Genomic DNA, 24,640 nt, shown 5'->3' on the forward strand with positions numbered 1-24,640 from the left:
GAATCTGCAAATTGCGATGAAAAATCGCAGGGCAAAAAGCACCCTGTGAGGTGCAACAAATTACGCTTTTTAAATAGTGACACCTTGTGGTTGAAGGGAAGTATGGCTGTTCTCTTATTTTTGGTGTTTTGGACATGGAGTGTAAATAACTGCAAATTGTGTTGTCATTTGGGAGAGACTCCAGCGCACCCATGACCCAGGTCAAGAAGTGTAGATAAAGGAAAAGGATGGACATCAAAAACAATTACAATATGTTATTTATGTAGGCATTGGTGATGGCATTGTTATTAGAAATCAACACTCACTGGTTTCATTAAGGAGCAACAATTTTATTTTAAGCCGTGACAACAAGTAAAATGAGAAAATAACACTCGTCTCCTCAAGAGTCCGAATGTTCACGCTCAGGATTTAAAGTGCAGAATTGTTTTCACAGCTTGTGTAAAACTTAAATAAGACAACAAAAGAACTAGAATATTAATATATCAAAACTTGAGTGAAGCTCAGGAAAATATAAATATAAGCAAAGGACAAGGAGAAAATCTTATATAAACATGATATTCAGCCCACTGAAATCAGGCTTGCGTGTATGATACAAAAAAAAAAAAAAATCAGGAAATCAGGTCATTTTCAAGTGTTGGCAAGGCTAGCTTACAACAAAGGCACAGCATTGATCAGAGGTATTGATCCTTTGCAAAGAAGTGCTGCGGCAACATTCTAATTGATCATCACATCGTCCTCACCGAGACATCATCGACATGCTCACATAAGAATTAGAGTTTGTGCACTGGTAACACATCACCGTGGAATGGTTTGCTATAAATAAGCAATTTTGAATAGGAAGCGACTGATCACATGCTCTTTACATCTGTTACTACTGTGTTCCGGATCGACTTCATGGTTAAAGAAAACCAGGAAATTGACGGCCCTGAGCCAAAAGACTACTGAAGAGGCAAAAGTTCTACTTTGGGCAAAAGATGATCAGTGATTGCAGACAAGCCATCAGACACGACACACAACATGATTGACAAAGGACCACTGAGCAAGGCAGCAAGCAGAGTTGGGACATCACATCCTTGAATAAGCTAACACAGGACAACTCTATCCTCTGTGGCATTCAAACTGGACATGCATATCTTGAAAGTTTAAATCCTACTCTATAAAATGTTCACCACAGATGATCAATCAAAAATTAGCATGAAAGATGTAAAATTTTTCATTTTAATAACCAAGTCCAGTTAGATTACAAGAGGATAGATTTTCCTGTACGTTAACATATTAAAAGGCTCAATCAGTGTCTTGCATCATTTAATCAACCTGAACTGACATTATTTCCTTATTATCACAAGTAGCCCAAAGAAGGAAATAAAAAAACATGGCTTTAACCAGCCATTTGGTAAATATAGTGCAAATGAAAATCCATACAAAAGATTTCAGTGGTTTCCATATATTTATATATAAAACAGATGCTGTTTTGTTTACTATCTATTTAAAAATGTTCTTTAACATCACAATATTCAGGCTTAGAAGGCAAACCAACTAATAGCAATTGTACCATGCAGCTTGTGTGAACATAAGCCAGAAATAAAACATTTGAGTTTACAGCCAAGAGATTTAAAAGGTGCAAGTGAGATTTTTTTGGGGGGAAGCGATCATTTCCAAGTGGTGCCATTGTGCACATCACTGCAATTAACATGAGTAAAGACACACAATATAAAGTGATATTTACAGACAGAATTTACATGTAAACAATAAATAAATGAACAACATGAAGATATACTGGATACAGTATACATTACTATTTTCCATCCATCCATCTTCTATACCGCTTGTCCCTACGGGGGTGCTGGAGCCTATCCCAGCAGTCATCGGGCAGTAGGCGGGGGACACCCTGAACTGGTTGCCAGCCAATCGCAGGGCACACAGAGACAACAGAACCATCCGCACTCGCACTTAGGGACAATTTGGAGTGCTCAATCGACCTATCAAGCATGTTTTTGGGATGTGGGAGGAAACCAGAGTGCCCGGAGAAAACCCACACAGGCACGGGGAGAACATGCAAACTCCACACAGGGAGGGCCGGCGGTGGAATCGAACCTACACCTTCCTAACTGAGGCGAACGTGCTAACCAGTTCGCCACCGAGCCACCCATTACTATTTCTACATTTCAAAATTTGAAGGGTGTTTGAATATTCCACATGGTTAGGGGGAAAAGCTTCGATGCAGTTAATTCTGAAGGAGCAGTCAACCAAAAACTGAAGTACACGTTGCAACAGCTCAAGAAATCAAATGGAGAGCAGTGGAGTAACAATCATCTATCAAATGCCGACACCCATAAACCGCAGTCAAAACCTTCCAATCTCCATAATTGTAACTAAAGTTGAGCCAGCCAATACAAATATGGCAATGATGCAAATACGTATAGAAAATATGTCTTTACATGTACAATATTTAACACATTTACAATGTTGCCATCTATGTACACTTTGAACATTAGATTACTGAGGATGCCACATTACCAGGGAGTAGAGATGCTAAAGACTATAACTCAATTTAGCCATAATCATGTGTGAGTGCGTGCGTGCGTGCGTGCGTGCGTGCGTGTGTGCGTGTGCGTGTGTGTGTACCTCAGAGTTGAATCAGTGCTACACAATCAGCATTAACAGTTTTGGGACATAATGAATAAGAATGAAGCCAAAATGTACAGCCATGCACTCTCCAGTCAACGATAGAGGAAATTTGAAATTCAACTGGGCTTGTACACATTATGTGACAAACAGGACATGCGACTAAATCAAGGTAGCAATGCTTCCTGCAGAGGTCCAAACTTGCTGCTTAAGTCACATCATTATCTTCTCTAGTAACTGCAAATGTAAATCTACATTATGCAAAGGGTGGAGCTATGATTTGAAGGTGGATGCTGATTGCATACATAATGCTCTACATGAGTGTCATGTGCAGCAGAATCCGGCTTGTCAGAGTAACAATCTCTCCACTGGACTTAAGACTATGTGCGCTCGTCTTGAACAAGTGGCTTTTCAGATGCACGCTTGTGCCCCTGAGTCTACTTGCCAGGCCTGAGCCAAGCTGTACGTATTGCATCTGCTTGGGGCGTGGCCCGAGTTACAAGACACGATTTTGTCGCCGCAGGGGGCAGACCGTCACTTGGACCCTTCTCCTGTCCCATCATGCTTTACTCTCGCTCATCAGGGTGGATGTGCAGGCCGTTCTCGGACCGAGTGATGCTGTTGTTCTCCCAGAATGCCTTGTGCAACTGTTCCACTTCAGACACGAGCGGCAGGCCCATGTCCAAGTGCATTTTCAGATTTTCCAACCATTCCTCCAGTTTGGAAAAAGCCGGGCTACGGAGAAAGATACGGAGAACACTGAATAAGAACGCCAATTGTGTTATCAAATCGGTTACACCGCGTTTAGTTCCAACTAATACCAGCGGATGAGCTTAAATTTACACCTAAAGAGAGGAAGGCATCACATTTTGTCTAAACTGTCCCGTTCCATGAGTTATCTGACCGTTTATCAGCGTCGAGGTCACAGCACACAGCAGCAATGGGGAAGAAGGCCGTGGGACAATCGGGAGGACAGTAGTGCTCAAGGAAGCCCGAAACGTTCAGTCCAAAGTCCACCGCCCTGGGGAGGTAGTCTGGGTCAGCGTTGACCCTGCCAATGATCTGAAAGGCCACACAAAAAAATAAGAGTGAGCATAAACGAAGGAATTCTGCCCTTCTGCAGCTGTGCGCGAATAAAACCTCCAGACCAAAACTGATTGTTTCCAGCAGACCATGGAGGCATTTTGCCTTCCTGGCAGTAACCAACCACATGAGACAACTTTTAGCATTGATGTAATACTGTCCCCTTTGGTCATATTCTGGAGTCTTTGAGCAACTCATCTGTGCCCAGATGAGGTTAATGGAGTGTGGCCAGGGAAAAAAAACACACGAGTTGCATCACTAGCAAATAGTTTTGAGGGAGTGTGGCCAGGGAAAAAAAACACACTAGTTGCATCACTAGGAAATAGTTTTGAGTTCTTTGGAACTTTTAGTTTTCTCAAACACGACTGAAAGATGAACAAATACGCATTGGGATTCTAGAGAACTTGACCGTGAGCTCGACTAGGTAGAAAATAGACAATTGTTTGGGCCTCAAATAGATTTACATGTAGAAACATTGAATCCCTGATCTGTATTAAAAATAAAATACATATCAGAATTGCCTCCCCTACCTTTAATGCACAACACAACAATGGAGGATAACTCACCTCGCATAGCATAATACCGAATGAGAAGATGTCCACCCTCTCATCGTAACTCTTTCCTGTGAAAGCAAAAGAACAAATCAGATTAAGTTCAGAGTAATTATTTGTCATGTATTTTTATACTATGCCTCAATAAAATGCAAACATTTTTCTCCACATTCATACCATGGATCATTTCAGGTGCCATCCAGTAAGGGTTCCCCACCACGGTGTACCTCTTCCTGCGATCGGGCCTCTTCAGACCCGGCAGTTTACCCTGCGAAAACTTCTCTTCGTGTTTGTCATCCACCATGAGTCGGGCCAATCCAAAGTCTGCCACCACCACCGAGTTGTTCTTCACAAAGACATAAAAAATGTCCTCTATTCAGTCTTTACTGACGAATCTTAATATAAAAAAAATCCACAGAAATTGCAGCATATTCAACTACAATCTTCTCTTTGAGATTTACTTAGTAGTTACCTACTCTCTGATTAAAATAAACTTGAAGAGTGCATTGTAAGAAGTGCAATTTGTGTTAACAAAGCTCAGCCTTGTTTTTTCAAATGGCAGATCCACTGTGTTGAATGTGCAAAGAAAACATGTCCTTGAAGACAACAATTCTTACCTCTCGGACAAGACAGTTGTGAGAGTTCAGGTCCCGGTGGATGATGTTCATGGAATGCAGATATGACTACATGACAGACAAGAAAACAAACGTTTGTAGTGTTAGTTTTAAAAAAAAAAAAACTGTAGCAAGGGAACAAAAGTGCCTTGTTTCACTTCAAGAGGCCAACATTGTGACAACAGGAATTCAAGTCATGCGTGACATTGATCATTGTGCGAATGGCAAGCCAAATACACAACAAACACTGAGCTAATCCAAATGGAATTCATGAACTCACCATGCCCGCAGCTATGTCCTTGGCAAAACTGACTCTCTGGTTCCAAGGGTAGTTGCTATCCTGAGAGAGATAAGAGATACTGACATTAACATTGGAAAAAATGTGATATAAAATAGATATAAACCTTCATTTGGACTGACTATTGTTAAAAAAAAAAAAAAAAGAAAAAAAAAGGACCAGAGTCACTTAAAATGTACTCCCCAAGCACATAAATTCCTCTTACCATTTTCTTGATGATTTCCCTCAAGGTGCCACCCTTGATGTACTCTGCTATGAAGTTTAGTCGCTTGTCTTTGTAGAGGACGCCGATGAATTTGAGCACATTGGGGTGATCCAAGCAACGCATCACCTTCACCTGATGAGACAATACACGACGACAGTTTTATAACTTCCGAGTCAACAGCAGCGAATTCACAACGCCTTCTCACATACAGTAACTGCTTGGTGGTCAGTTTTAGAGTTTAGGGCTGTTTCCCAAACTAATGGTACCAGAATAGAAACTTCTTAGTTGTGCTGTCATGATGAGTCATCCTTTTCTTTTTTTAGTTTGTTTAGTAGTCTATTCTACTCATGTATGTGTATAAAAAAATTGATTGCCTCTTGTAAGGGAATTGTTCTTCCACTGTAAATGCTGCCCCGCCCTTACACAATATTTCAAGGAAAACAGTAGCTTCAATGTTGTCATGTGCAAAAATAACCTTATAATTATTACAATAGTCCATGCAAATTCTTGAGAGTATGACTTCACCGTATCAATGAATGAAACGATAGAAATCATATGACTCAGTGTTAATAAAGCTAAAAAGGGAACCATTTCAATGCTTATCTTAATACTTTATGATGTCATCATTTATTACAAGCATTTTAATCTAGTTCTAATTTGTAGTTAATTGTGTAAAAACATGATTTTTATGTATTATATATTTATTAAGTTATATTTTTATTGTATAAAAGATGTATAAAACATACTTCAACCCATAAAGGTCAACCTAAGGTTTTTTTTCTGCCTCTAGATGGCACTACTACCTTTAGTCCATCTCCAATGAAGACTTGTGGTGACGCTGCATCCAAGCAGCCTATTTCAAGCACTTCAGGATATTATTCTAAGGAGGTTCCATCCTCTGTTCCTTGGCACTAAACCACCATCATCAACATGTGAACCCCAGAGGACACCACCTACTGTCATCATGAGGGTTGGACCGTATCGCCAAGTACTTTTGAGGTCATTCTCTCGTCACTTGATCCACCCAAAGGAACACCTTAGTGCAATATTATGATCTTTGCACGAAGGCGTTCCTTTTAAAATATTCCTTTTACACCCAGAGATGACGACAAACATCATTCATCTGCTGTACATTTAAAAAGGAAAGGAGGATATCCTCCCTCAATCACTCACCTCTTTCAGGAATGTTCTCTGCGTTTCATCATCGAAGCGAATCAGCTCTTTCATAACCATGACCTCTCCTGTCTCCCTGTGGGTCACCTGGAGTCAAGAGCAACTGGAATTAATCCTCAACAGGAGGCAATTCATGAGTTCACCATACTGCTTGTGCCTATTAGAGGTGCGGGTGAGCGAGAGCCAATTTCAGCTGACATTGAGTGAGGGCCAACACCCTGCTGAGATTCCAACCCAGAACCTTGCATTATCACCCTCATCTCTCAAACACAGTTATGTGCTCCACTTAAATGTAATAGCATCAAATGTACCTTGATGGCCTGTCCAAAGCAGCCCTTCCCGAGCACTTCTCCGTGGATGAGGTCAGACGGGCGAAAGATGCGGTGCGTCCGGTTGGAGACGACTCGAAGTGACTCGGAGCGGTTGATGTCTTTCCTCGGTGAGATGGGGGACGCAGCTTTGCTGGAGCCTGGCGACTTTTCGATGCTGTAGCTCCGCCTGGAAAAATTGATGCAGCATTTTATGTTAGACATTTTTATTAGGGTTGGTAGAGAACATACACTTAACAGCAAAGACCCATGAGAGCTAAAACAAAAGCTGTATTGAATTTTTTTTTTTTATGTGAAAAATGTACAAAACAGCATTACAGTGGACATTATAATGGAAGAAGTAATTATACAATTACAGTTCTTATTGCATTGTAAAGAAGTTATAGAACAGCATAAACATTCCTTAAGCTTAAAAGTGAGTGGTGCAAACAAACAACAGTAGATTTAGTGCAAAATGTTCACACACTTTTAGCCAATTCAACCATCGACAAATTACTGAGAATTAGAAAACAAAGTTAGTAACATCTTACGTGACAAGGCGTGATTTCAAGTTGCTCATGTCAGGGATAGGGGATTGTATGATAGGCAGGATGGGTAAGATGGGGCTGGGCCCTGCAGAAAGTGGCGGGGAAAGTGGGCCATCCACCTGCGCCCCAGACTCTGAAGAGCTCCCGTCTTGCACCCGACTGTGAGGGTCGTGTTCGATGGTGAGTTGCAGCAGCCGACTCGTTTCCTGAATGAGCAGGTCGATCTGAGAAATATCACAATGAAAGGTCAATCTAATGTCGTGATAAAAGTAATCGTGGAGAAATGCTTTTACACACTTTTTTTAAGTGTTACCATTATTTGTTTTCATAATTCCATAAATGTATGATTATGATAATCATTTTAACCACAAGTACAATTAGAGGCACATCAAATGCTTAATAAATGAGCTGCGTTTGGCTCACAAAATTATGCATCAAATGCAGCAGGGAATCCCGAAGTGGCATAATGAATAAATTGGTTTGCGGGCTGTGTGGCAAATACCTCATCCAGAGGAACGTTGTGAATGGGTGTTCCATTGATTTCTAGGATCCTGTCTCCCACATGGATGGAATTTTTGACATCTGGACTAAAGCAATCAGCATCCACCCTGGGGAGGAGGAATAAAACACTTTCACAACAAAGGAAGATTACTCACACTTACTATTAAATACAATCTTTCATCTCTTGTCTGGCACTGTTAAATATGTCTTCTTCATTACATCATTTATTGACCTCCTTTTTGTTCACAAAAACATGGGCTTGCATACTCACTGAGAGACCCTGACGGTGCGTCCGAGTTCAGGACTGCAGCCTTCATTGGGGCTGAGCGGCTGGTCGATAGCCACCGAGAAACCCCTCCCCCGTCGCCCATTAGTACCCTCGGCGGAGGCTGGGATCGACACCAGCGTGACCGTGTGAGGGATCCGCGAGCATGGCGAGTCCGGCAGCGACACGGGGGTGACGACAGTCTCGTAGTAACAGTGTCCACTGGAGCGAGGGCAGAGAAACATTGAGAGGTACAGAATTCTTAATCATGATTGACTCAGTGACTTCAAACTGCAGAGAACACCACACCTGTATCTTTTATGTTATGTTTTTTTTTTTTTTTCCCAAACATTTCCTCTTAAGAATGAAGACCAAACACTGGTTGTTGCTGTGTCTTGTCGAGCAATAAGTTCTCACTGAAACCACTGCATGAGGTTTTTTTTTTTCTCCAAACCAAAGCTAGAGAGGCCACATAACCCCCACAGTTCACCCAGCTAACAGTAAGCACTATTTGACACACATACTGAAAGGCTCCAAGGCATATTAAAGATTTGGTCAAACTGCAAGCCCAATTACTGCCACATCCAAACAGTGTCCAGATGACTCATGCAGATTGGTCTGAGTTTCAAAACATCACTAAGTACCCAAAACATGTAAATGAAAAGATTCTACAGTGTCTTTAATAGATTTCACGACTTCATGTGGCTTCAGAAAGTCTTTAGAAGTGTTCCTGATTTGAGCGTGATTAAAAAGTGTGCACTCAAGCTGCAATTATACAGCTCATGAAAAATTCTATTCAATTTCTTTTTGGTCGACTGCTTCTTATTTGTGGTTTTGGGTGCACTTCAAAAGGGCTCATATATTTTATTTCTTTTTTTTTAGATTTTAGTTTGCAATAGCAGCAGCTAAAATTAATTCTGGGTCACAACCAACACCAGAAGTTGCATTGCAAGACTTTAGCGGCCACAATGACCACTTCAATACAAACACACAATTAGGACTGCAACTAACAATTCTTTTAGTCATCAATGAAACTGTAGACTCGTCTTTTTAGATTAATTGCTGAATTGGATGATAAAACATGTTTTTATTTCTGTCCCCTTTTTCTAAACAGGACCTCTAAGGCTTGGCCATTTTATCTTGCACTGCCATTTGCTGTCAACTGAAAATGACATCACAGTTAATACCTGAGCCCTTTGGCACTGCAATGTCATTTTCAGTCAACACCAATTGGTAATACAAGACGAAATGGCCGGCCCCTGAGACGTATAGGGCAGTCATCGCCAGCCAATTGCAGAGCACATGTAGACAAATGACCAACCAGAGACATTATTTGAACCCTGAATTTTTGAATTGCGAGGCAGACTTCCTTCTGCCAAAATAAAAACACTTGTCAAAAGTCATTGCTCACCAGTAGAGTTTGGATCGCTCCACCAGAGCATACGTGTCTCCATCACCGATGAATGTTCGGCAATTCAGACAGGTGAAGCATTCAGGGTGATACTTTTGCTCCCCTGCAACCTGTGAGAGAGAAAAACAAACATGCACTGTGAAGCGGGTATAGCCATGTCCAAGGAAGCAAAACAAGGCCTGTGAGTGGTGTGAGAAGTAGGGCAAGGTCTGGTAGATTACATTTGCTGCTGCCAGATCTCTTCTTGAGCTTAGGGCGGTTGTGCAAAAAGCAAGAGAATTGAGTTAGAGCCAAAAACAGAGGCAGCAATGAGCATTATAAATCAACCAGGTCCCTCTGCAGATTTCATTTGTTCATACAAATGACATTAACTCACTGACTGTATCAGATAAATCACAAGACCTATAACATATATGTTATACTCAAATTTGAAGCTGTTTTGACTAAACACACACGTTTGTGACATTGATTAAGTGAACATCAACACCACGTCATTTCTAAAGAGTCCCTTTTAAAAACTCAAACTGAAACAAAATGAAATGGAGAAATCTGAGACAAAGAGGAGGAAACATGGGCAGCACCGTTCCAAGCAGAATCAATTAAATCAATGTCCAAAGCCACATGCCTCCTGCTCCACCCTCTGGGGAGAAGAGCACTGACAACAAAAACACACGCAGGGATGACAGGAGCATATAGATCAGGGGTGCCCAATACGTCGATCGCGATCGACCGGTCGATCGCCTAGCCACTACTGGTCGATCGCGTGACATTAAAATGTTTTTTTCGCACTTGACTCGTGCGCAAACAACGGCTCTAACAACACAACACTAACACGCTAGCTTGCGAGTTCCCTCCAATTGTCAGAACCCTGTTTTTTCTCTTAAACTTAAGAAAGGGTATAAAAAGGGCAGCTGGACATAGTAAAAAGATTTAAAAAAAAAAAAAAAAAAAAGTATCACTTTCATAGAGAATGGGAGGACTTTTTTTCCCCAATGACATTATATAGTTCCATGTGTGATCGTTTGGACTTCCGAAAATTACATCAGCCATATATATATATATATATATATATATATATATATATATATATATATATATATATATATATATAAATGTGTTTTTTTTTTTGTGGGTAGATCTTTGTGACTTGGTCATTTCAAAAGTAGCTCGCGAGCTGAAAATGTTTGGGCACCCCTGATATAGATGATTTTGGAGGTCATAGTAAAAAAAAGACCTAAATTGGCTTGACTGAAAGATTTATTATGATTTGATGAGAAATGTTAACATAGGGGCCATAAACAGTTATTTTATGACATGATTTGACATTTATTGCATGCAAACACCATCTCAAACAATTAAGGAGGAAAGAAGAAGCAGTATAAACAAATCATATAAAAGAAATACATTATTTAGGACCCGTGAAGTCAAAATAATTTATTACTGGATAACCAATTAAATGAGGAGTTCAGGAAATGAATGTAGTGCGGTGTCTCTGTTGTGATGGAAACATGACCCGTGTGTGTGTGTGTGTGTGTGTGTGTGTGTGTGTGTGTGTGTGTGTGTGTGTGTGTGTGTGTACGCCGCCAAATGGGAAACAGGAAGAAGAGAGGACAGCTGGACAGGGATGAAAAGGGTGTGCGGCTCTGCACAACATGACACCGCAGCTGCCATTTGCTTAAACACACACACACGCAAACACATACGCACACAAGTATACACACAAAAAACACATACGACAGACGACAGCTGTGGTCGTCATGCGGAGGAAATGCATCCACCCCAAGGTGGCAATTATAAAGGTGGAAGATATTAACGCTTGAGAGATTTGTGAGGAGAATGCTTGTGTCAACCATGTGACTGTTGAGCAACCAACTAAATGAGATCGTCTGACGTCTGTGATCAGGCTGTTGTAGTTTATCAACTGTGTATGATCTCATCATGGTTTGGAGTGTGTGACTGAGTGTGTCTGAGAACCATAGGGCCTTGTGGCGCCATCTTTTAAGAGAACAAATGTATCCCCCACAAAAGAAACCAGAACTGTTTGGTGGCTTCAGGGGAAAGCTTATTATTTTGCAACACAGTTTTCTACTTTAATGCTGCGGGGCTCACAACACAAATGATGTCATTGTTTTACTTTCCCTATTGCCAACACATTCAGGCCCTTAAAGGGCAGCACGTCTTGAGTTTGTGCTTAGCGTTAAGTTTATTATTTTTTATCAAAACAAGTTTTACTTTTTGAACTGTAGGTCAGTGGCAGACAGGCATCCTACCTTGCTACTTGACACAAAATGGTGACAAGCAATTGACTTGAATGTGCTCACTGCTCATTCTTCTCTTATGAACATCTGGCTTCATTGTCACAATAACATTTACTATGATATCACGATGGCAAGATTGGCAAAGATGAAGTCACACCTTCAAGTTTGTTTGTTTTAACATGTGTGACCTTTTGCTTGCCTCTGAAATGCGCACAGACACAATTTTGAGCCAATTTTAATGTTTGTTTGTTTTAACATGTGACCTTTGCTTGCCTCTGAAATGCGCACAGACACAATTTTGAGCCAATCTGTTTAATTTATGTCCAATTCCAAACAGGAAAACATGTGGGTATTGCAATCTCATATGATGCTTGACATCTGGCCAAATGCTGAATATTCACTGGGTGATGATTGCTTGTCTGGACAAAGAGCTTGGTACAGAGGTCAAGCATTTGCGGTTGGAAACCACTATTAAAAAAAAAAAACACACAACTAAAGATTGTAACAGACAATAAACACGTAAGCACACACGATTTATGAACAACATTTTAGAACCATTAAGATAGTCTGGTTTAGTATGGAAGACAATGACCTCATCAACTGTGGACACAGTGTTTCTCAATGGGTTCACCAAATTAAACGCAGATTTGGCTCGGCTTAAACTGCTTGTAATAAACTTGACCACAACACCAAACGAGTCCTTAACACATCCATGGGCCCACAGCTTCAATAACATCATAATTCTATTTTGACAACAAAGCCAAAACAACACATTTCAGTTGGTCACAGATACTTCCCTCACAGTTCACTCAAATGTGTCAAAACCATTTCCTGTTTAAAAACCCCAAATATAACCAAGATCAGGCCTCTATATCAGAAGTGATGTTGCACTTCAGAGTTGCAGAAGACATTATTTAGGGAAATACAATTAGGAAGAGAGCCACTGAGAAGACAGTAGGCTACATTGATGTAGAGTGGAAACCCCCTTCTACCGTACGTACATACAGGCCTGGCTTTTAAGACCCTGCTAATGTATTTAGCCCTTTCCATCTATAACTGTAGAAATCACACTCACTGTGGCACTAAGGATTTATGGTCCAGTAAGGCAGAGATTAAACATGACAACTTAAGAATGATCAAACAATCAGGACATCCATTTTCTCTAAAAAATAATGTCGATGTGCCATGGCTCATCAGTTTTATATGAAGAAAAAGCCTTGAGCGCCTCTCAGAAAAGAGGAGAGCTTTGGAATTACGCAGCATTAAAGTGACCCATATTGAAATGACACATATTCCGCTGCTATGCACTATCGGCTTTAAATTTAAAAGGGAGAAAAAGATGGAGGAAAGTGACCCACATTGAAATGACATATATTCCGCTGCTATCGGCTTTAAATTTAAAAGGGAGGAAAAAAATGGAGGAAAGTGCACGCAGCAGCCGGCAAACCATGTCAACCAATCGCCTTCTCCCGACTCATGCATACTATGCATCATCCGCATCAGCATCCGTACTCCCACTCACCTTCTTGTCCCTTTTCCACAGCCGAAGACAGCAGAAGCTCCAGAAAAACAGGTCTCCCACCATGTCGGCCACCATAAGCTGGCGCCTCTGTTCTGTTCTAGTACATTCTAAAGAGAACAGGCGGCCTCAGTACACAAAACATACAGACGAGCAGGCAGCGGTCACAGCGGCAGAACGCTGAAGCTGCACTGGGAGGGCGGGGAGGTGAGCAAACCCATGCCTCTGCAGCTGAGCTCATCCCTCTTGTCGGCCCTCCTCCACCAAACCCTCCCAGTTCGCCTACTTTAGCTATGACTTCATCACTTACTGCTTGGTCCCGCCCACTCTTGCACACGCGCCGGCCGGCAGTTTCACCCCCCACACACTCTTGTGTCATCAGCAAATGCCTATTCTTTCCATCAAATCTCCCACTCCGGCACATTTTAACCCCAACAGAATGACTTACATGTTGAAATGGGGAAAAAAAAAGAATCTTGTGGAATTTGCCCTAGCAAACTAAATCATATTACCATCTAGTCTTATTTCATCATGAGGTTAAAATGATCTACAATTTGGTTGACCCTCACGCTAATATTTGGTAATGTACAATTACTCTTTCCATATACTGTTTACATTGGAATATTATTACATTTTGTATTATTTGCACTCTCTGGTCACTGGTGAGCAGTTACAAGAAATTGCCATAATAATTGAAATATCGATTGAGTAATAAAGTCTTGAAGCAATTGAGGCAAATGGAGATCAATGAAGTATTTGGTGCTGTTCATTCAGTTGCACAGTCTAAATTTTATTTCACAACAACATGTCAGCTATGGGAAACTACATCCACACATACTTCCAGTATGAACTATGAAGTTCATAACTTTCCAAATGTCATAACCTTTCCAAGACAACGTGATATACAGTATTATTTGTATATGCATTAAATATGGACTGTATTTAGCTTGACACTCTAACAGCTCTAGTTAAGATGTTACAAATGCAAAATATGTTTGGATTTATTATTGCTATGAAGGCAGTTCACACACACACAGACACAGTTCTTGTATTTAGAAAAGTACATATTACAATAAAGAAGAAGTATAAGAAAAGGAAGTTTCCTCCGCCCACACAAAATAAAACCAGGGGCCAGAGGAATTCACCAAATGAGCAAACAAAGCAAAGAGAGCAAGTCACAGTGTTGATGGACTGTAGCCATGCTGTGGACAAGCATGTGATACACAACGCGTGAGCTTTGTTAATCTTATCAACACTGTCCTTACTTTCTCTTCCAATCTCTATCACACCGCTGTGTCACTACTACGTCAGAGCAGCATTTCACTTGTCCTTGTCGTCTCAGTGTGCTGACCTGCCCCCTTGTATTATGCATGGGCTCAAGGCCATCTCAGTGGTAAGGTATTAATAGGCGGACAGACACGAGCGTGCTAAGAATTCATAAATAAGTTAGTTACTATCGATGCTATAGGGAATGGTTCACAAAATTAGACATTTTACAATTTATTATTTAAAAAGTTTTAGAGAGGCTATATTTTGGTAACTATACTTTTATTGTATACCATGCCTCCACTCCTGCAAAAATATGAATCCACATCAACTACAGCAACAACACTCACATGGCTCATGTGCTATCGCCTCAAAGTGAAAAAGTGAGCACAGCTACAATGAGATTTGCTGGTGCATTGCTAAGTGTGACATACTTGTTTCCTCAATGAACATGTCAATGCAGTAGTGGAGGAGATTATTCACATTTGCTGATGTGTCCATGCGCCACAATGGGGCTTATCAAATCTTCCAGATAAGATCGGGACTGCAAAACATTTCAAGGGTGAAACCCTTCTCCCAAAATAGAATACATGATTGTCACAAATTCTTGCGGAAAGGGGAACTTCTTAAAAGCATCTGAGTCATTTACTAATCTTACAATATTTTCATGTGGTACTGGCTTGGAAATGAGGCAAATTGTTTGTTTTAACATTGGCTCAATTACCTTCTTTAGTGGTCATCAGCCTATACACAATTCAGGATGTGAAACTCTCCACGCTAAAATAAGCACACAATTATATTTTTTCATTTGTGCTTAGCATTTACCCATTTATGATATTATAGGTTTTGAGTTTAAGTGTTGTTTTTGGACATGTCAACAATGGTGAAACAGTGCTGCACTTCAGTAGCATTTGTGTTCAGAATGTTTGTCCAGGAAATTTTTTATTTAATTTGCCACAAAAGTAACTGCATTAGCTAACAAAGTTTTTATTCACATATCACTCATGAGTATTGAAAAGCCAGTTGTATACAGGAGAACTAGAAATAGTTTAACTGCAGGCCTGCCATACATATTGGGGTTCACACAAACACAATTCTTCATCAGTTACCATTTTTTAACAATGAAGAACAGATATTTCATGTCTCCATTTCATCAGACATCACAAAAACATTCTTATGAAACACAAACCCACCTCACACCCACAGAAGGTCACCAACCAGTTACATCCCACATCTGGGACTTTCCATTGGTGGTGTTCCTACTAGACACACACAAACCGTGTGGTAATGTGTTGCTGTACTGCCCACAATCAGCAAAGTGGAATTGAAAGTAGAAACCAAAACCACTCAAACAGAAACAGGATGCTGTTTGGTCCATCAAATACCAACCTCATTGCAACCCATGATGATTTTAATTCCATCATTGTAAGCGTGACTGCTGAGTTGTCCTCTGTTACAAAATGGTTCAAAACAAATAAGTTGACACTCAAAATAAAAAAAATTAACTTCATGATCTTCTGCAATATAAATAAATCTTACCCCAAAGAAGAGACCAAAATGTACATAAACAATAACAAAATCCAACAAGTTACTAGCATCAAATTCCTAGGTGTTATAGTAGACGAATCCTTAAACTGGTCTGAACATATTGATTTGGTTTGCAAAAGATCTATGGTATTTCACAAAACGTTTGTACCCTGGTCCATTCTTCTCGTCATCTCACTCTGTATTATAGCTTCCTGTTTCCTTTTCTCAATTACTGCAACATAGTCTGGGCAGGCACATATCCAACATACCTCAACAAACTCCAAATTCCAAAGAATGATCTCATTTTCAAATAGATATGAACCATCGGCACCACTGTTTAGAAAAGACTCACTACTGTCAATTGATAAAGTAAATATTCATCAAACCTGTCTACTCATCCATAAATACATATATAGGAAACACCATCTTCCAGCCACTTTTCATAATTTCTTCACATTTGTATCAGACATTCATTCATATCCAACAAGACAGGGACAATCTCCACCCACCTTCCTGTCGAACATCACACCATCAATACAACATCTACTTTAGAGGGCCCTCACTCTGGAATGAGTACCAGTCCATATCCGATCTATATCTTCACAGGCTGCTTTTAGAAAGCACCTGAAACACCACCTTCTCTACTCATGATCTTACCAGTCCATAATTACTCCACTGCACTCAGCTGATCCATACTAAGAACATCAACCTAACGACAATTCATACTCTGATTCTTCTTTGTTTTGTTATTTTCTGTTCGCAGTTCTTCCGTTCCCTTTTAATTATTCCTACCTGGTGTCTCTCCGATTGCTTAAACATCGCTAAGTGTTTATTTTGTTTTGCTAGTTTCTTATTCCGTATAGTGTATCTGTTTATGTGTGTGTGTGTGTGTGTGTGTGTGTGTGTGTGTGTATGTATATATATATATATATATATATATATATATATATATATATATATATATATATATATATATATATATATATATATATATATATATATATATATATATATATATATATATATACATACATACATACATACATACATACATACATATATATATATATATATATATATATATATATATATATACATACATATATATATATATATATATATATATATATATATATATGAATATGATGAATTAATATTTAGCTTGTTATGTTTTTGTTTATTTGTTTGCCTACACAGCACTTTGTTGTATATATAACAGGAGTGGAGCTCTCTACAAGCCCTAGGCTTCGTCTCCCTCCTTGCACTGTTATTGCTGTAATAATATGTGCTAAACAATAAACTAAATATTTGATGGCTTATAATTTACTTATGAACATGTTGTGACTAACACATGATATAGCATTTGCTACTTTGCCCTTTAAATTAAGATTTCTGATATTTGCTGTGTCATGATAACACATTCAATTAATTGCAAGCAGATCCTTAAAGCATTTCATTTATATGCAGTACACAATGTATTCTCCCCATTGTCCTTGAATGATCGATGACACACACATAACACGTTCGTTTCAGAACAAAACAGAAAAAACTCGGGGAAAGTACATGACTTCACTTGCGCGGCATGTGATCACTTGCTACTTTCAAACAAAACAAGGAAAAAAAAGTATCCCATGAAAGTATCAAAATTTAAATACAACAGCACTGATAGGATAGCACCAAATAACTAAACTAAAGTCACTATGGAGAAAGTACTAACTCAACAATAATGTCCGGTCGTGACATAAAAAGGTATTTTGAATTTTTTTTTTCTTTTACATAATTTCCTCACTTTAATGTTAAGTTCAGCAAATAAATAGATGGATAAACAAAAGTAAAGTTAAAATAATACAGCAAAGGCCGTTCAGGTTTGGAGATCCTCCAGTGTTGCTGAATTCAAGTAATTCTAAGATTGGGCCAAAATACGCATCCCCACAGAGATATATGTGTAAGACTCTATGACGCTCGATTGTGGTTGTTGTCACTAAGAATGGGCCACCACTTATTAAATTAAATATTAAATATGACAATTCACACAGCACAGCGCCAGGTAGCTGAAATCACCATTGAAAATCTTTATTTTTATGTTCACTTGGATCATGTATGATCTTTACTGTTTGGTGCTCTTAAATGATAAAAAAAAGAAGAATTATGCAAACAAAAAAGTAATTTTAGAACGGGTCAAAGGTTTTATCCTGGCGCCGTATGAGTGGAAATAATTCATCATCCTGAATCACTGGCGTACAAATCAAATACCACTGCTCAGCATTATTTTTTGCACTTTGCAGCTTTTTTTATTCTGTCTGCAGATTTGTCAACTCAAAGCAAAACAATGATAAGAGCAGAGTGAGGGTGGGACAGGATATACGGTAATTAAATTACAAGAGTGAAAGTCTCAGTTTAGCACATACATCCTCAGGAAAGGTCATAATTGACCTGAGTGGAGTCTGACAAGTGAGTTACTGCTCTCTCTAGGCGCCGATGAGAAAAGCCGAATGAACGCAATGCACTCCTGCTTCGATGCTAGTGATGTATTGAGCAGAAAAATGTCTTGTGGCTTTTTTTATAGACCAAAAAATAGGTGCGCTAAATCAACAGAAAATCTGTTGGTTGCGACCAAATATTAACTTTGAGTTTTGTTGTATACATTTGAATATCTACTCAACAGTGCTTACTGTATGTAAGTCGGGGTTGACTTATTGGCAAACATTGTACATGCATCTTAAATGAATGAGAAGTGGCTCTCACAACGCAGCCAACTTTATTTGCAGGAAGACGAAAGCTTATTTAAAAAAAAAAAAAAAGTCTACCAAGACCCACTTTCAATTACTCAAACTGTCTAGACTCTTGAATCATGCGTGTTGTTTTAAGATGAGGACAGATAATAAATTGTAATTTGGCTGAAACAAATCGGACTGAGGCAATAATAGTGTCTCAATTGTCCATTAGCCTGTGAATTAAGTTGATTTCATTATTAGATAAGAAAAGCAAGGCTGTGATGAAATTGCAAGCTTGTCATGTCGTTAAAAGTTGAGTGGAAAAAAAACCCCCAGAAGAATTAACAAACGTAACCACTTGCCCTTCACTTGAAGTCACAAAGTCTTCTGAAAATAGTAGCTGCACTAATGCTTTTTGGTTGCACCATAAAAGACAATTTTTAATTCTTAATTAAATTGCATTACAATGGGGCACTGTTACATCTTTCTGGGGTTACCAATTTGATATGGTTGTAATACACCACAAATATGCCACTTCATGCTTAATTTGAATAAATGAAAATCAGTGACAGCATCTCTGGAAAATTACTTGCTTGAACAAGATGAATGCCAATTGGGCGAGTGTATAAATATAAGGACTTCTGCTGAATTCAGTGAGAAATAGAAAGTCAATCTCATACCGTCTAACTCAAAGACATAATTTGTCTTTGTGAGAAGATCAATAAACCAGAGGACACACGACGAGGGATGATCCCCAATTCGCTTAAGACTCGGCGATGTTACATTATTGAGATTGCACTGCAAAGGAGATACACATGTCAAGGAGGAGACTATATTTCATCATGTGCAATGGATCTCTAGTCTGTATTATTTGAGGCATCCATTTCCTAGGTCAGAGAACATATAAACGCACATCCAAATGCTATTCAGAAACTATACTAGAAAGTCTGTAGCATATTTTTGAGCTCTATAATTATAAAGTGTTAGTGCTGCAATCACACAATGCAAATAATTTTCATTACATTGGTGCTGCTTATCTTAACTCAGACTTGGCAAATTTAATCCTCATTTTTACACTCTCGTCTACGATATCTGGCAATTGCATTTTTTCCATCAGCAAAAACCCAAAAAGGATTTATTATTCAAATTTGATAAGAAAGTGGAATTTTTGAGCCAGTTACCACATCTTCAAAAATGTATACACTGTAAAAACCGAGGCCCTGGAGGTTAAGGAAAGATAAGTGTTAGCTGTATAATCCTCTTACCATAATGAGGCCAGTGGTGATGAGGTCATTGCAGCCATGGCACAGCTCGCCAAACTTGGCCCAGTAGTCTTTTTTGCAGAAGAGCCGTCCATCTTTTTCATAGTACCAGTGGGACAGCGAGCTACTGCACTCACAGCATCTATAACAAAGGAAATGCAAAAAGGCAACACATGAACCTTTGACTGAAAATAATGATTAATTTTTGTTCTTGTGGATATGCAACATGGTCTATATACAACTACCAGTTATTTTGAACTTGACATGTTTGTTTCCAGTTGAGCAATTATCTTACTGTAAACTTGCCTCACTTTGTCATTTTTCAACATTTGACTCCAACACCAACAGTGAAAGGCAGATATGTTGACTCGATGTCCGTGACCTTTACATTTTACACAAACGCAGCAAGATAGTCCCGGTGGTGAAAATGAGCGTGATTGTAAAGGCTATCGCAAGCAATCCTAATGAGATAAACAGGCAAAACAAATGAGATCACAAAAACACACAGCTATGACTGAGCCTTTGTGTTTGTATGTGTCTCCGGTGACTGTTTTTCAAAGACAAAAGCAATGCTGTCATCTGCAACATCATAATGACTCGAGTGCAGTATTGTCCGTTCTAACCAGCAAAGAATGCTTCTTTGACGCTGAAATGTGTCTTGAAATTACTTTTGATAAAAGCTGTGCCGTTTGAGGTGTCCATTTATTGGTCACCTTATTGATACCATAGTTTTGTTGAATGGGGATAAGATTACTGTGTTTCTATTTAAGGTACATTTCAAGAAAGAATCTACGAGGAAAGCTTCAACCCATATTTTGGGCAATGCTTCCCAATTTAGAGTTGCGTGCTTTCAATGTAGTACCACATGCCACATGTAGTAGACCCCCCCATACGCCAATATTCCAATCGCAATTTAATGTGCAATTATGACTGGATTAGTAATAATTCATGCAAACCTAACACATGAATGTCAGTCTCTGTCGACCAAAGTTATAACTGACCACTATTTCCCAACTAAACATTTTCTCCCCTTTTGTCTGCAAACAATGCCTTAAAATACTCCCGGAGTACTCTGTCCAAAACCGAAAAGTGTGCTAATACCTACTTAGTGATACACTAACGTGTGTGCATGTGAAAAAATTTGTCTTCTTGCTCGTAATCTGTCTGAATCTGTGCGTGTACCAGCTGTGACTAAGTGAATGTCTCCCCCACTTCCTTCCTATCACTTGACTGTCTGAACGTTCAATGCACATTTTCCAACAACGTTCCTCAGTTTATTGGCGTTCCTCAGCTTGAGCCCTCATGTGTATTGCTGTAAACAAGTGCAGGTGCTGATAAACTTGCAGGTGCAGCAGTTTTCTTCTTTTAACTTTGGTCAAGGTCATTTCTGTCGGCAAACCCGCTGCACTCGCATTCACCTTGCAATGGCAGAACACACAATTTATTCATGCGCCACTTCATTGCAGGCACACCCTCCCTCTTGAGCATCTGAGCATCAGCACGCAGTGCTTCACAGCACATCGACAGTGAGCTGCTTCAGTATGCAGCATGTTTGGGTGGGAGGAGACTTGGAAGTGGGTCAAGGCTTTCAGGAGACGTCAGCAGCATCCAGACAGGATCTACTTTGCTGTCCTTGCCCTGCGCCCTGCGCCCTTTTATCTCCCCTTGAGACACTTCCCTACACACAACGTGCAACCCTGTACTTTAGACAAATTCACACCGAGAGGGTTGACAGACATGCTTGATTTGGATTTTCCATGCAAACATATGTAGCTGGGAGTGCCAGAATTATTTATTGCTGAATGCACTAGTGGGAACCAGATTGTGATGCCCTCAAGATAGGAATCTCAAAACAGGATTATGATCAAGTATTTCATTATTATGGGGGAAAAACGTTTAACATTCAGTCATAATTGCAGTAACTTACATGTGTATCCAAAAGCTCACATTTGGGTATTTTTTCCGCTACTGAATTTGCAGTTGCATAGACCATAAGAGGATTATCAGCATGAAATACACACACTTGATTTTGTGCACGCACGCACACACAGACACAAACACACACCCGTGCAGAATGTCAAAATATCAACCAGAACTTGGGTGATTTGTTGAACTCAATGCACTTGGCTCATGAAAGACAAGTATATCAGAAGATGTAATTTATGACCATAAAAAAGTAAAAAAGATATGAGAACAGATTTGAGACATGCAATTGGAATCCCGCAGGGGCCTGAAAATAGCCAATAACTGAGGGATCTGAGTCTGAAAATCTATAACCTCCTTCCTGTGGAAATCCTCTATGGAATTAACTTCTCTGACAGAGCAATAAATTCCTTTTTCTAAGACAATCTTGGGCAGCTTATTTCCAAAATTCACCTTTTTCCTGTCAATATGAGACCACAAAAAAAAACTAGTGGCCATCTGCGGTGCACTGGACAACATTGGAGTTTGGTCCTAAGTTAGGGTGCAATTTTGCACATTACAGTAACAACATGGCTATCTTTTAAAAGTATATTTTTTAAAAAAAAAGACCATGTATTTATTGTCATGGAAAAAAAACACTAGAATTTGACTCATTCGTTTAAGAATGAATGGTCTCAGGTCATGACCAATCACGGCTCAGCTTCGGAAAACTAATGAGTCGTGGTTGGTTGACTCGAGCCCTGCGCAAAATATACAATGTCATTTTCAGTCGCCAGCAAGTGACAAAACGGCCACCCCGAGATGGATAAAAACAGGTGGATTTTACCCATTTAACTCATATTCCACAAACAAATCATTAATCAGAACATTGTCTTCGACTAGTTGGGCTACGCAGAACATTTTATCACAAAGAAAAATTTGGGGGTTGATTTCCCCTTTAATCACAATTAAATTTATGAGCGTGTGCCGAAGCAATTAAAACACTTTTAAATACATAACGACCTCCATATGCTCTATCGGTATATACCTTCATTCACAGTTATTGTACCCCCTGAGGTAATGTTATTAGACAGCTTCATGATGTAATATAGTTTGGACCATCTGTGCATCGTATTAATCATGAGGACCGCCAGACGTGGGTCAAAATTGAATATGATTCATTTGTCCCTGTTCACATGAATGAGTAGACGGTTGGATGAAAAAAAAAACTGCTGAGGACAATCAAAATGTGAATTAATGTTTTATGATTAAACATAGGAGTGGGCCATATAGACAAAAATTTAAAAAATACACTATTCACTTAAATATTGTAAATCAAAATAGGATTTGCTGTTCCCAGGCACTCACACAACGTTCTTTGCTATTTGACACATGGCACAAGTGTCATGAGGAAGCTTGCATGTGTATACAGATGTTGCCCTGGGCCATTATATGACGTGCACATTGACACTGGTGCAGGAAGTGGTGCAACCAAATGGACCTGCTCGATGCGAGCCAAGGATAACCATCAGTTGGCAGATGTAAACCTGAAACATTTACGACGACGTACACCCAGACCCAATCCCACACGCCTGACTTCACATTCACAAGACCATTGTTACAACATTCCCAGCCATGGTACCAAGAGAGATCACCAGGTATGTAGTGGGACATTGCCCTATTCAATTGGGAAGATTTATTTTAACAGCAATTAATGTTTTTTTGTTCATTTTCACGAAATAAAACCTAAGATATGATTAGTATGTGTATTCCCTCTGAGAAAATTTCAATTTTTTTTCCCTCAACAAAAATATGTGATTTGACTCAAAAAGGTTGGGAAACGCTGCCCAAGCATCATAAAGAAATGCGCACAAACACCACGCACACAGAAATGTAGCTGCTAATGAATTATTAAAGCTTCAGCATCTTCTCTAAAGCTCAGAGGGAAATCCATCATCTCTATCTGCAAGCCATGCAAAAATGCTGTTGAAATCTGATCAATATGCCAATTTTGGTCAAGGAGTATAGGGAAAACAAGACAACATAATAGTACCAAGTCTTTCACAACTTATCTGACTGATGGTGGCTAAAACAAATGTGTCTGCTATGGAGAATGCAGTATTGCGCGACTGTTACAAAGCTGAAATTCTCACTAACAAAAGATGCGCACACACACACGCACAAACTGCCTGGGGAAGACATCTTTGTTCCCGCCCATAGGATCATGCAAATTGAGGGGATTACGGCATCCGAGCCAAAACGTTCACATTTGCATGAAGGAAAATAACAGCAGGATTCCTTAACACAGACAATAATACTCCCGATGGGGCAAATGAATTCAGGTTTTTATGTTGCTCAGCTCTCACAAAACTCCAAGGACCATCTTAAAAACACTGCCCCCTTTTTGAACCCCATCTTTTCTACTCCTCTCTCTCCTTGGCAACCAGCAATGCCACGGCGATGATGTCAGCCCCTCTGTCTGAGAGAAGCACATCATGCTGACCTCCCACCTTCTCTTTATTGGGCAGCATTAAACCAGGAAATCCCTTTAGCCAATGAGGCTAGGATTCCTGTGACCTTGGCAATATCGAGTGAAAATCTGCATTCACA

At 39.6% G+C, this 24,640-nt stretch overlaps 1 protein-coding gene across 4 annotated transcripts in view; it reads right to left on the reverse strand.

Moving 5' to 3' along the window:
• Positions 1–308: 308 nt before the first annotated feature.
• The window catches only part of limk1a (LIM domain kinase 1a), a 32,087-nt gene continuing 7,755 nt past the window's right edge, over positions 309–24,640 (reverse strand). The window contains exons 1-15 of one of the 4 annotated variants that reach the window (XM_088381186.1): positions 20,440–20,587; positions 20,132–20,270; positions 9,583–9,692; positions 8,178–8,393; positions 7,908–8,013; positions 7,409–7,629; positions 6,861–7,047; positions 6,550–6,636; positions 5,377–5,508; positions 5,154–5,213; positions 4,877–4,942; positions 4,437–4,605; positions 4,275–4,330; positions 3,530–3,687; positions 309–3,360 (exon numbers count right to left, since the gene is read on the reverse strand). In XM_088381186.1, the coding sequence (XP_088237312.1) occupies positions 3,192–3,360; positions 3,530–3,687; positions 4,275–4,330; positions 4,437–4,605; positions 4,877–4,942; positions 5,154–5,213; positions 5,377–5,508; positions 6,550–6,636; positions 6,861–7,047; positions 7,409–7,629; positions 7,908–8,013; positions 8,178–8,393; positions 9,583–9,692; positions 20,132–20,270; positions 20,440–20,447 (1,884 nt within the window). In that variant the 5' untranslated portion in view covers positions 20,448–20,587 and the 3' untranslated portion in view covers positions 309–3,191. Of the gene's footprint in view, positions 3,361–3,529; positions 3,688–4,274; positions 4,331–4,436; positions 4,606–4,876; positions 4,943–5,153; positions 5,214–5,376; positions 5,509–6,549; positions 6,637–6,860; positions 7,048–7,408; positions 7,630–7,907; positions 8,014–8,177; positions 8,394–9,582; positions 9,693–13,362; positions 13,628–20,131; positions 20,271–20,439; positions 20,588–24,640 lie in introns of those variants that run through there. The other 3 variants (XM_088381188.1, XM_088381185.1, XM_088381187.1) reach the window with 3 other exon arrangements.

This window comes from Syngnathus floridae, chromosome 7 (genome assembly GCF_059516105.1).
Source record: "Syngnathus floridae isolate MCC-2025c chromosome 7, RoL_Sflo_1.0, whole genome shotgun sequence".
Taxonomy (NCBI): Eukaryota; Metazoa; Chordata; class Actinopteri; order Syngnathiformes; family Syngnathidae; genus Syngnathus; species Syngnathus floridae.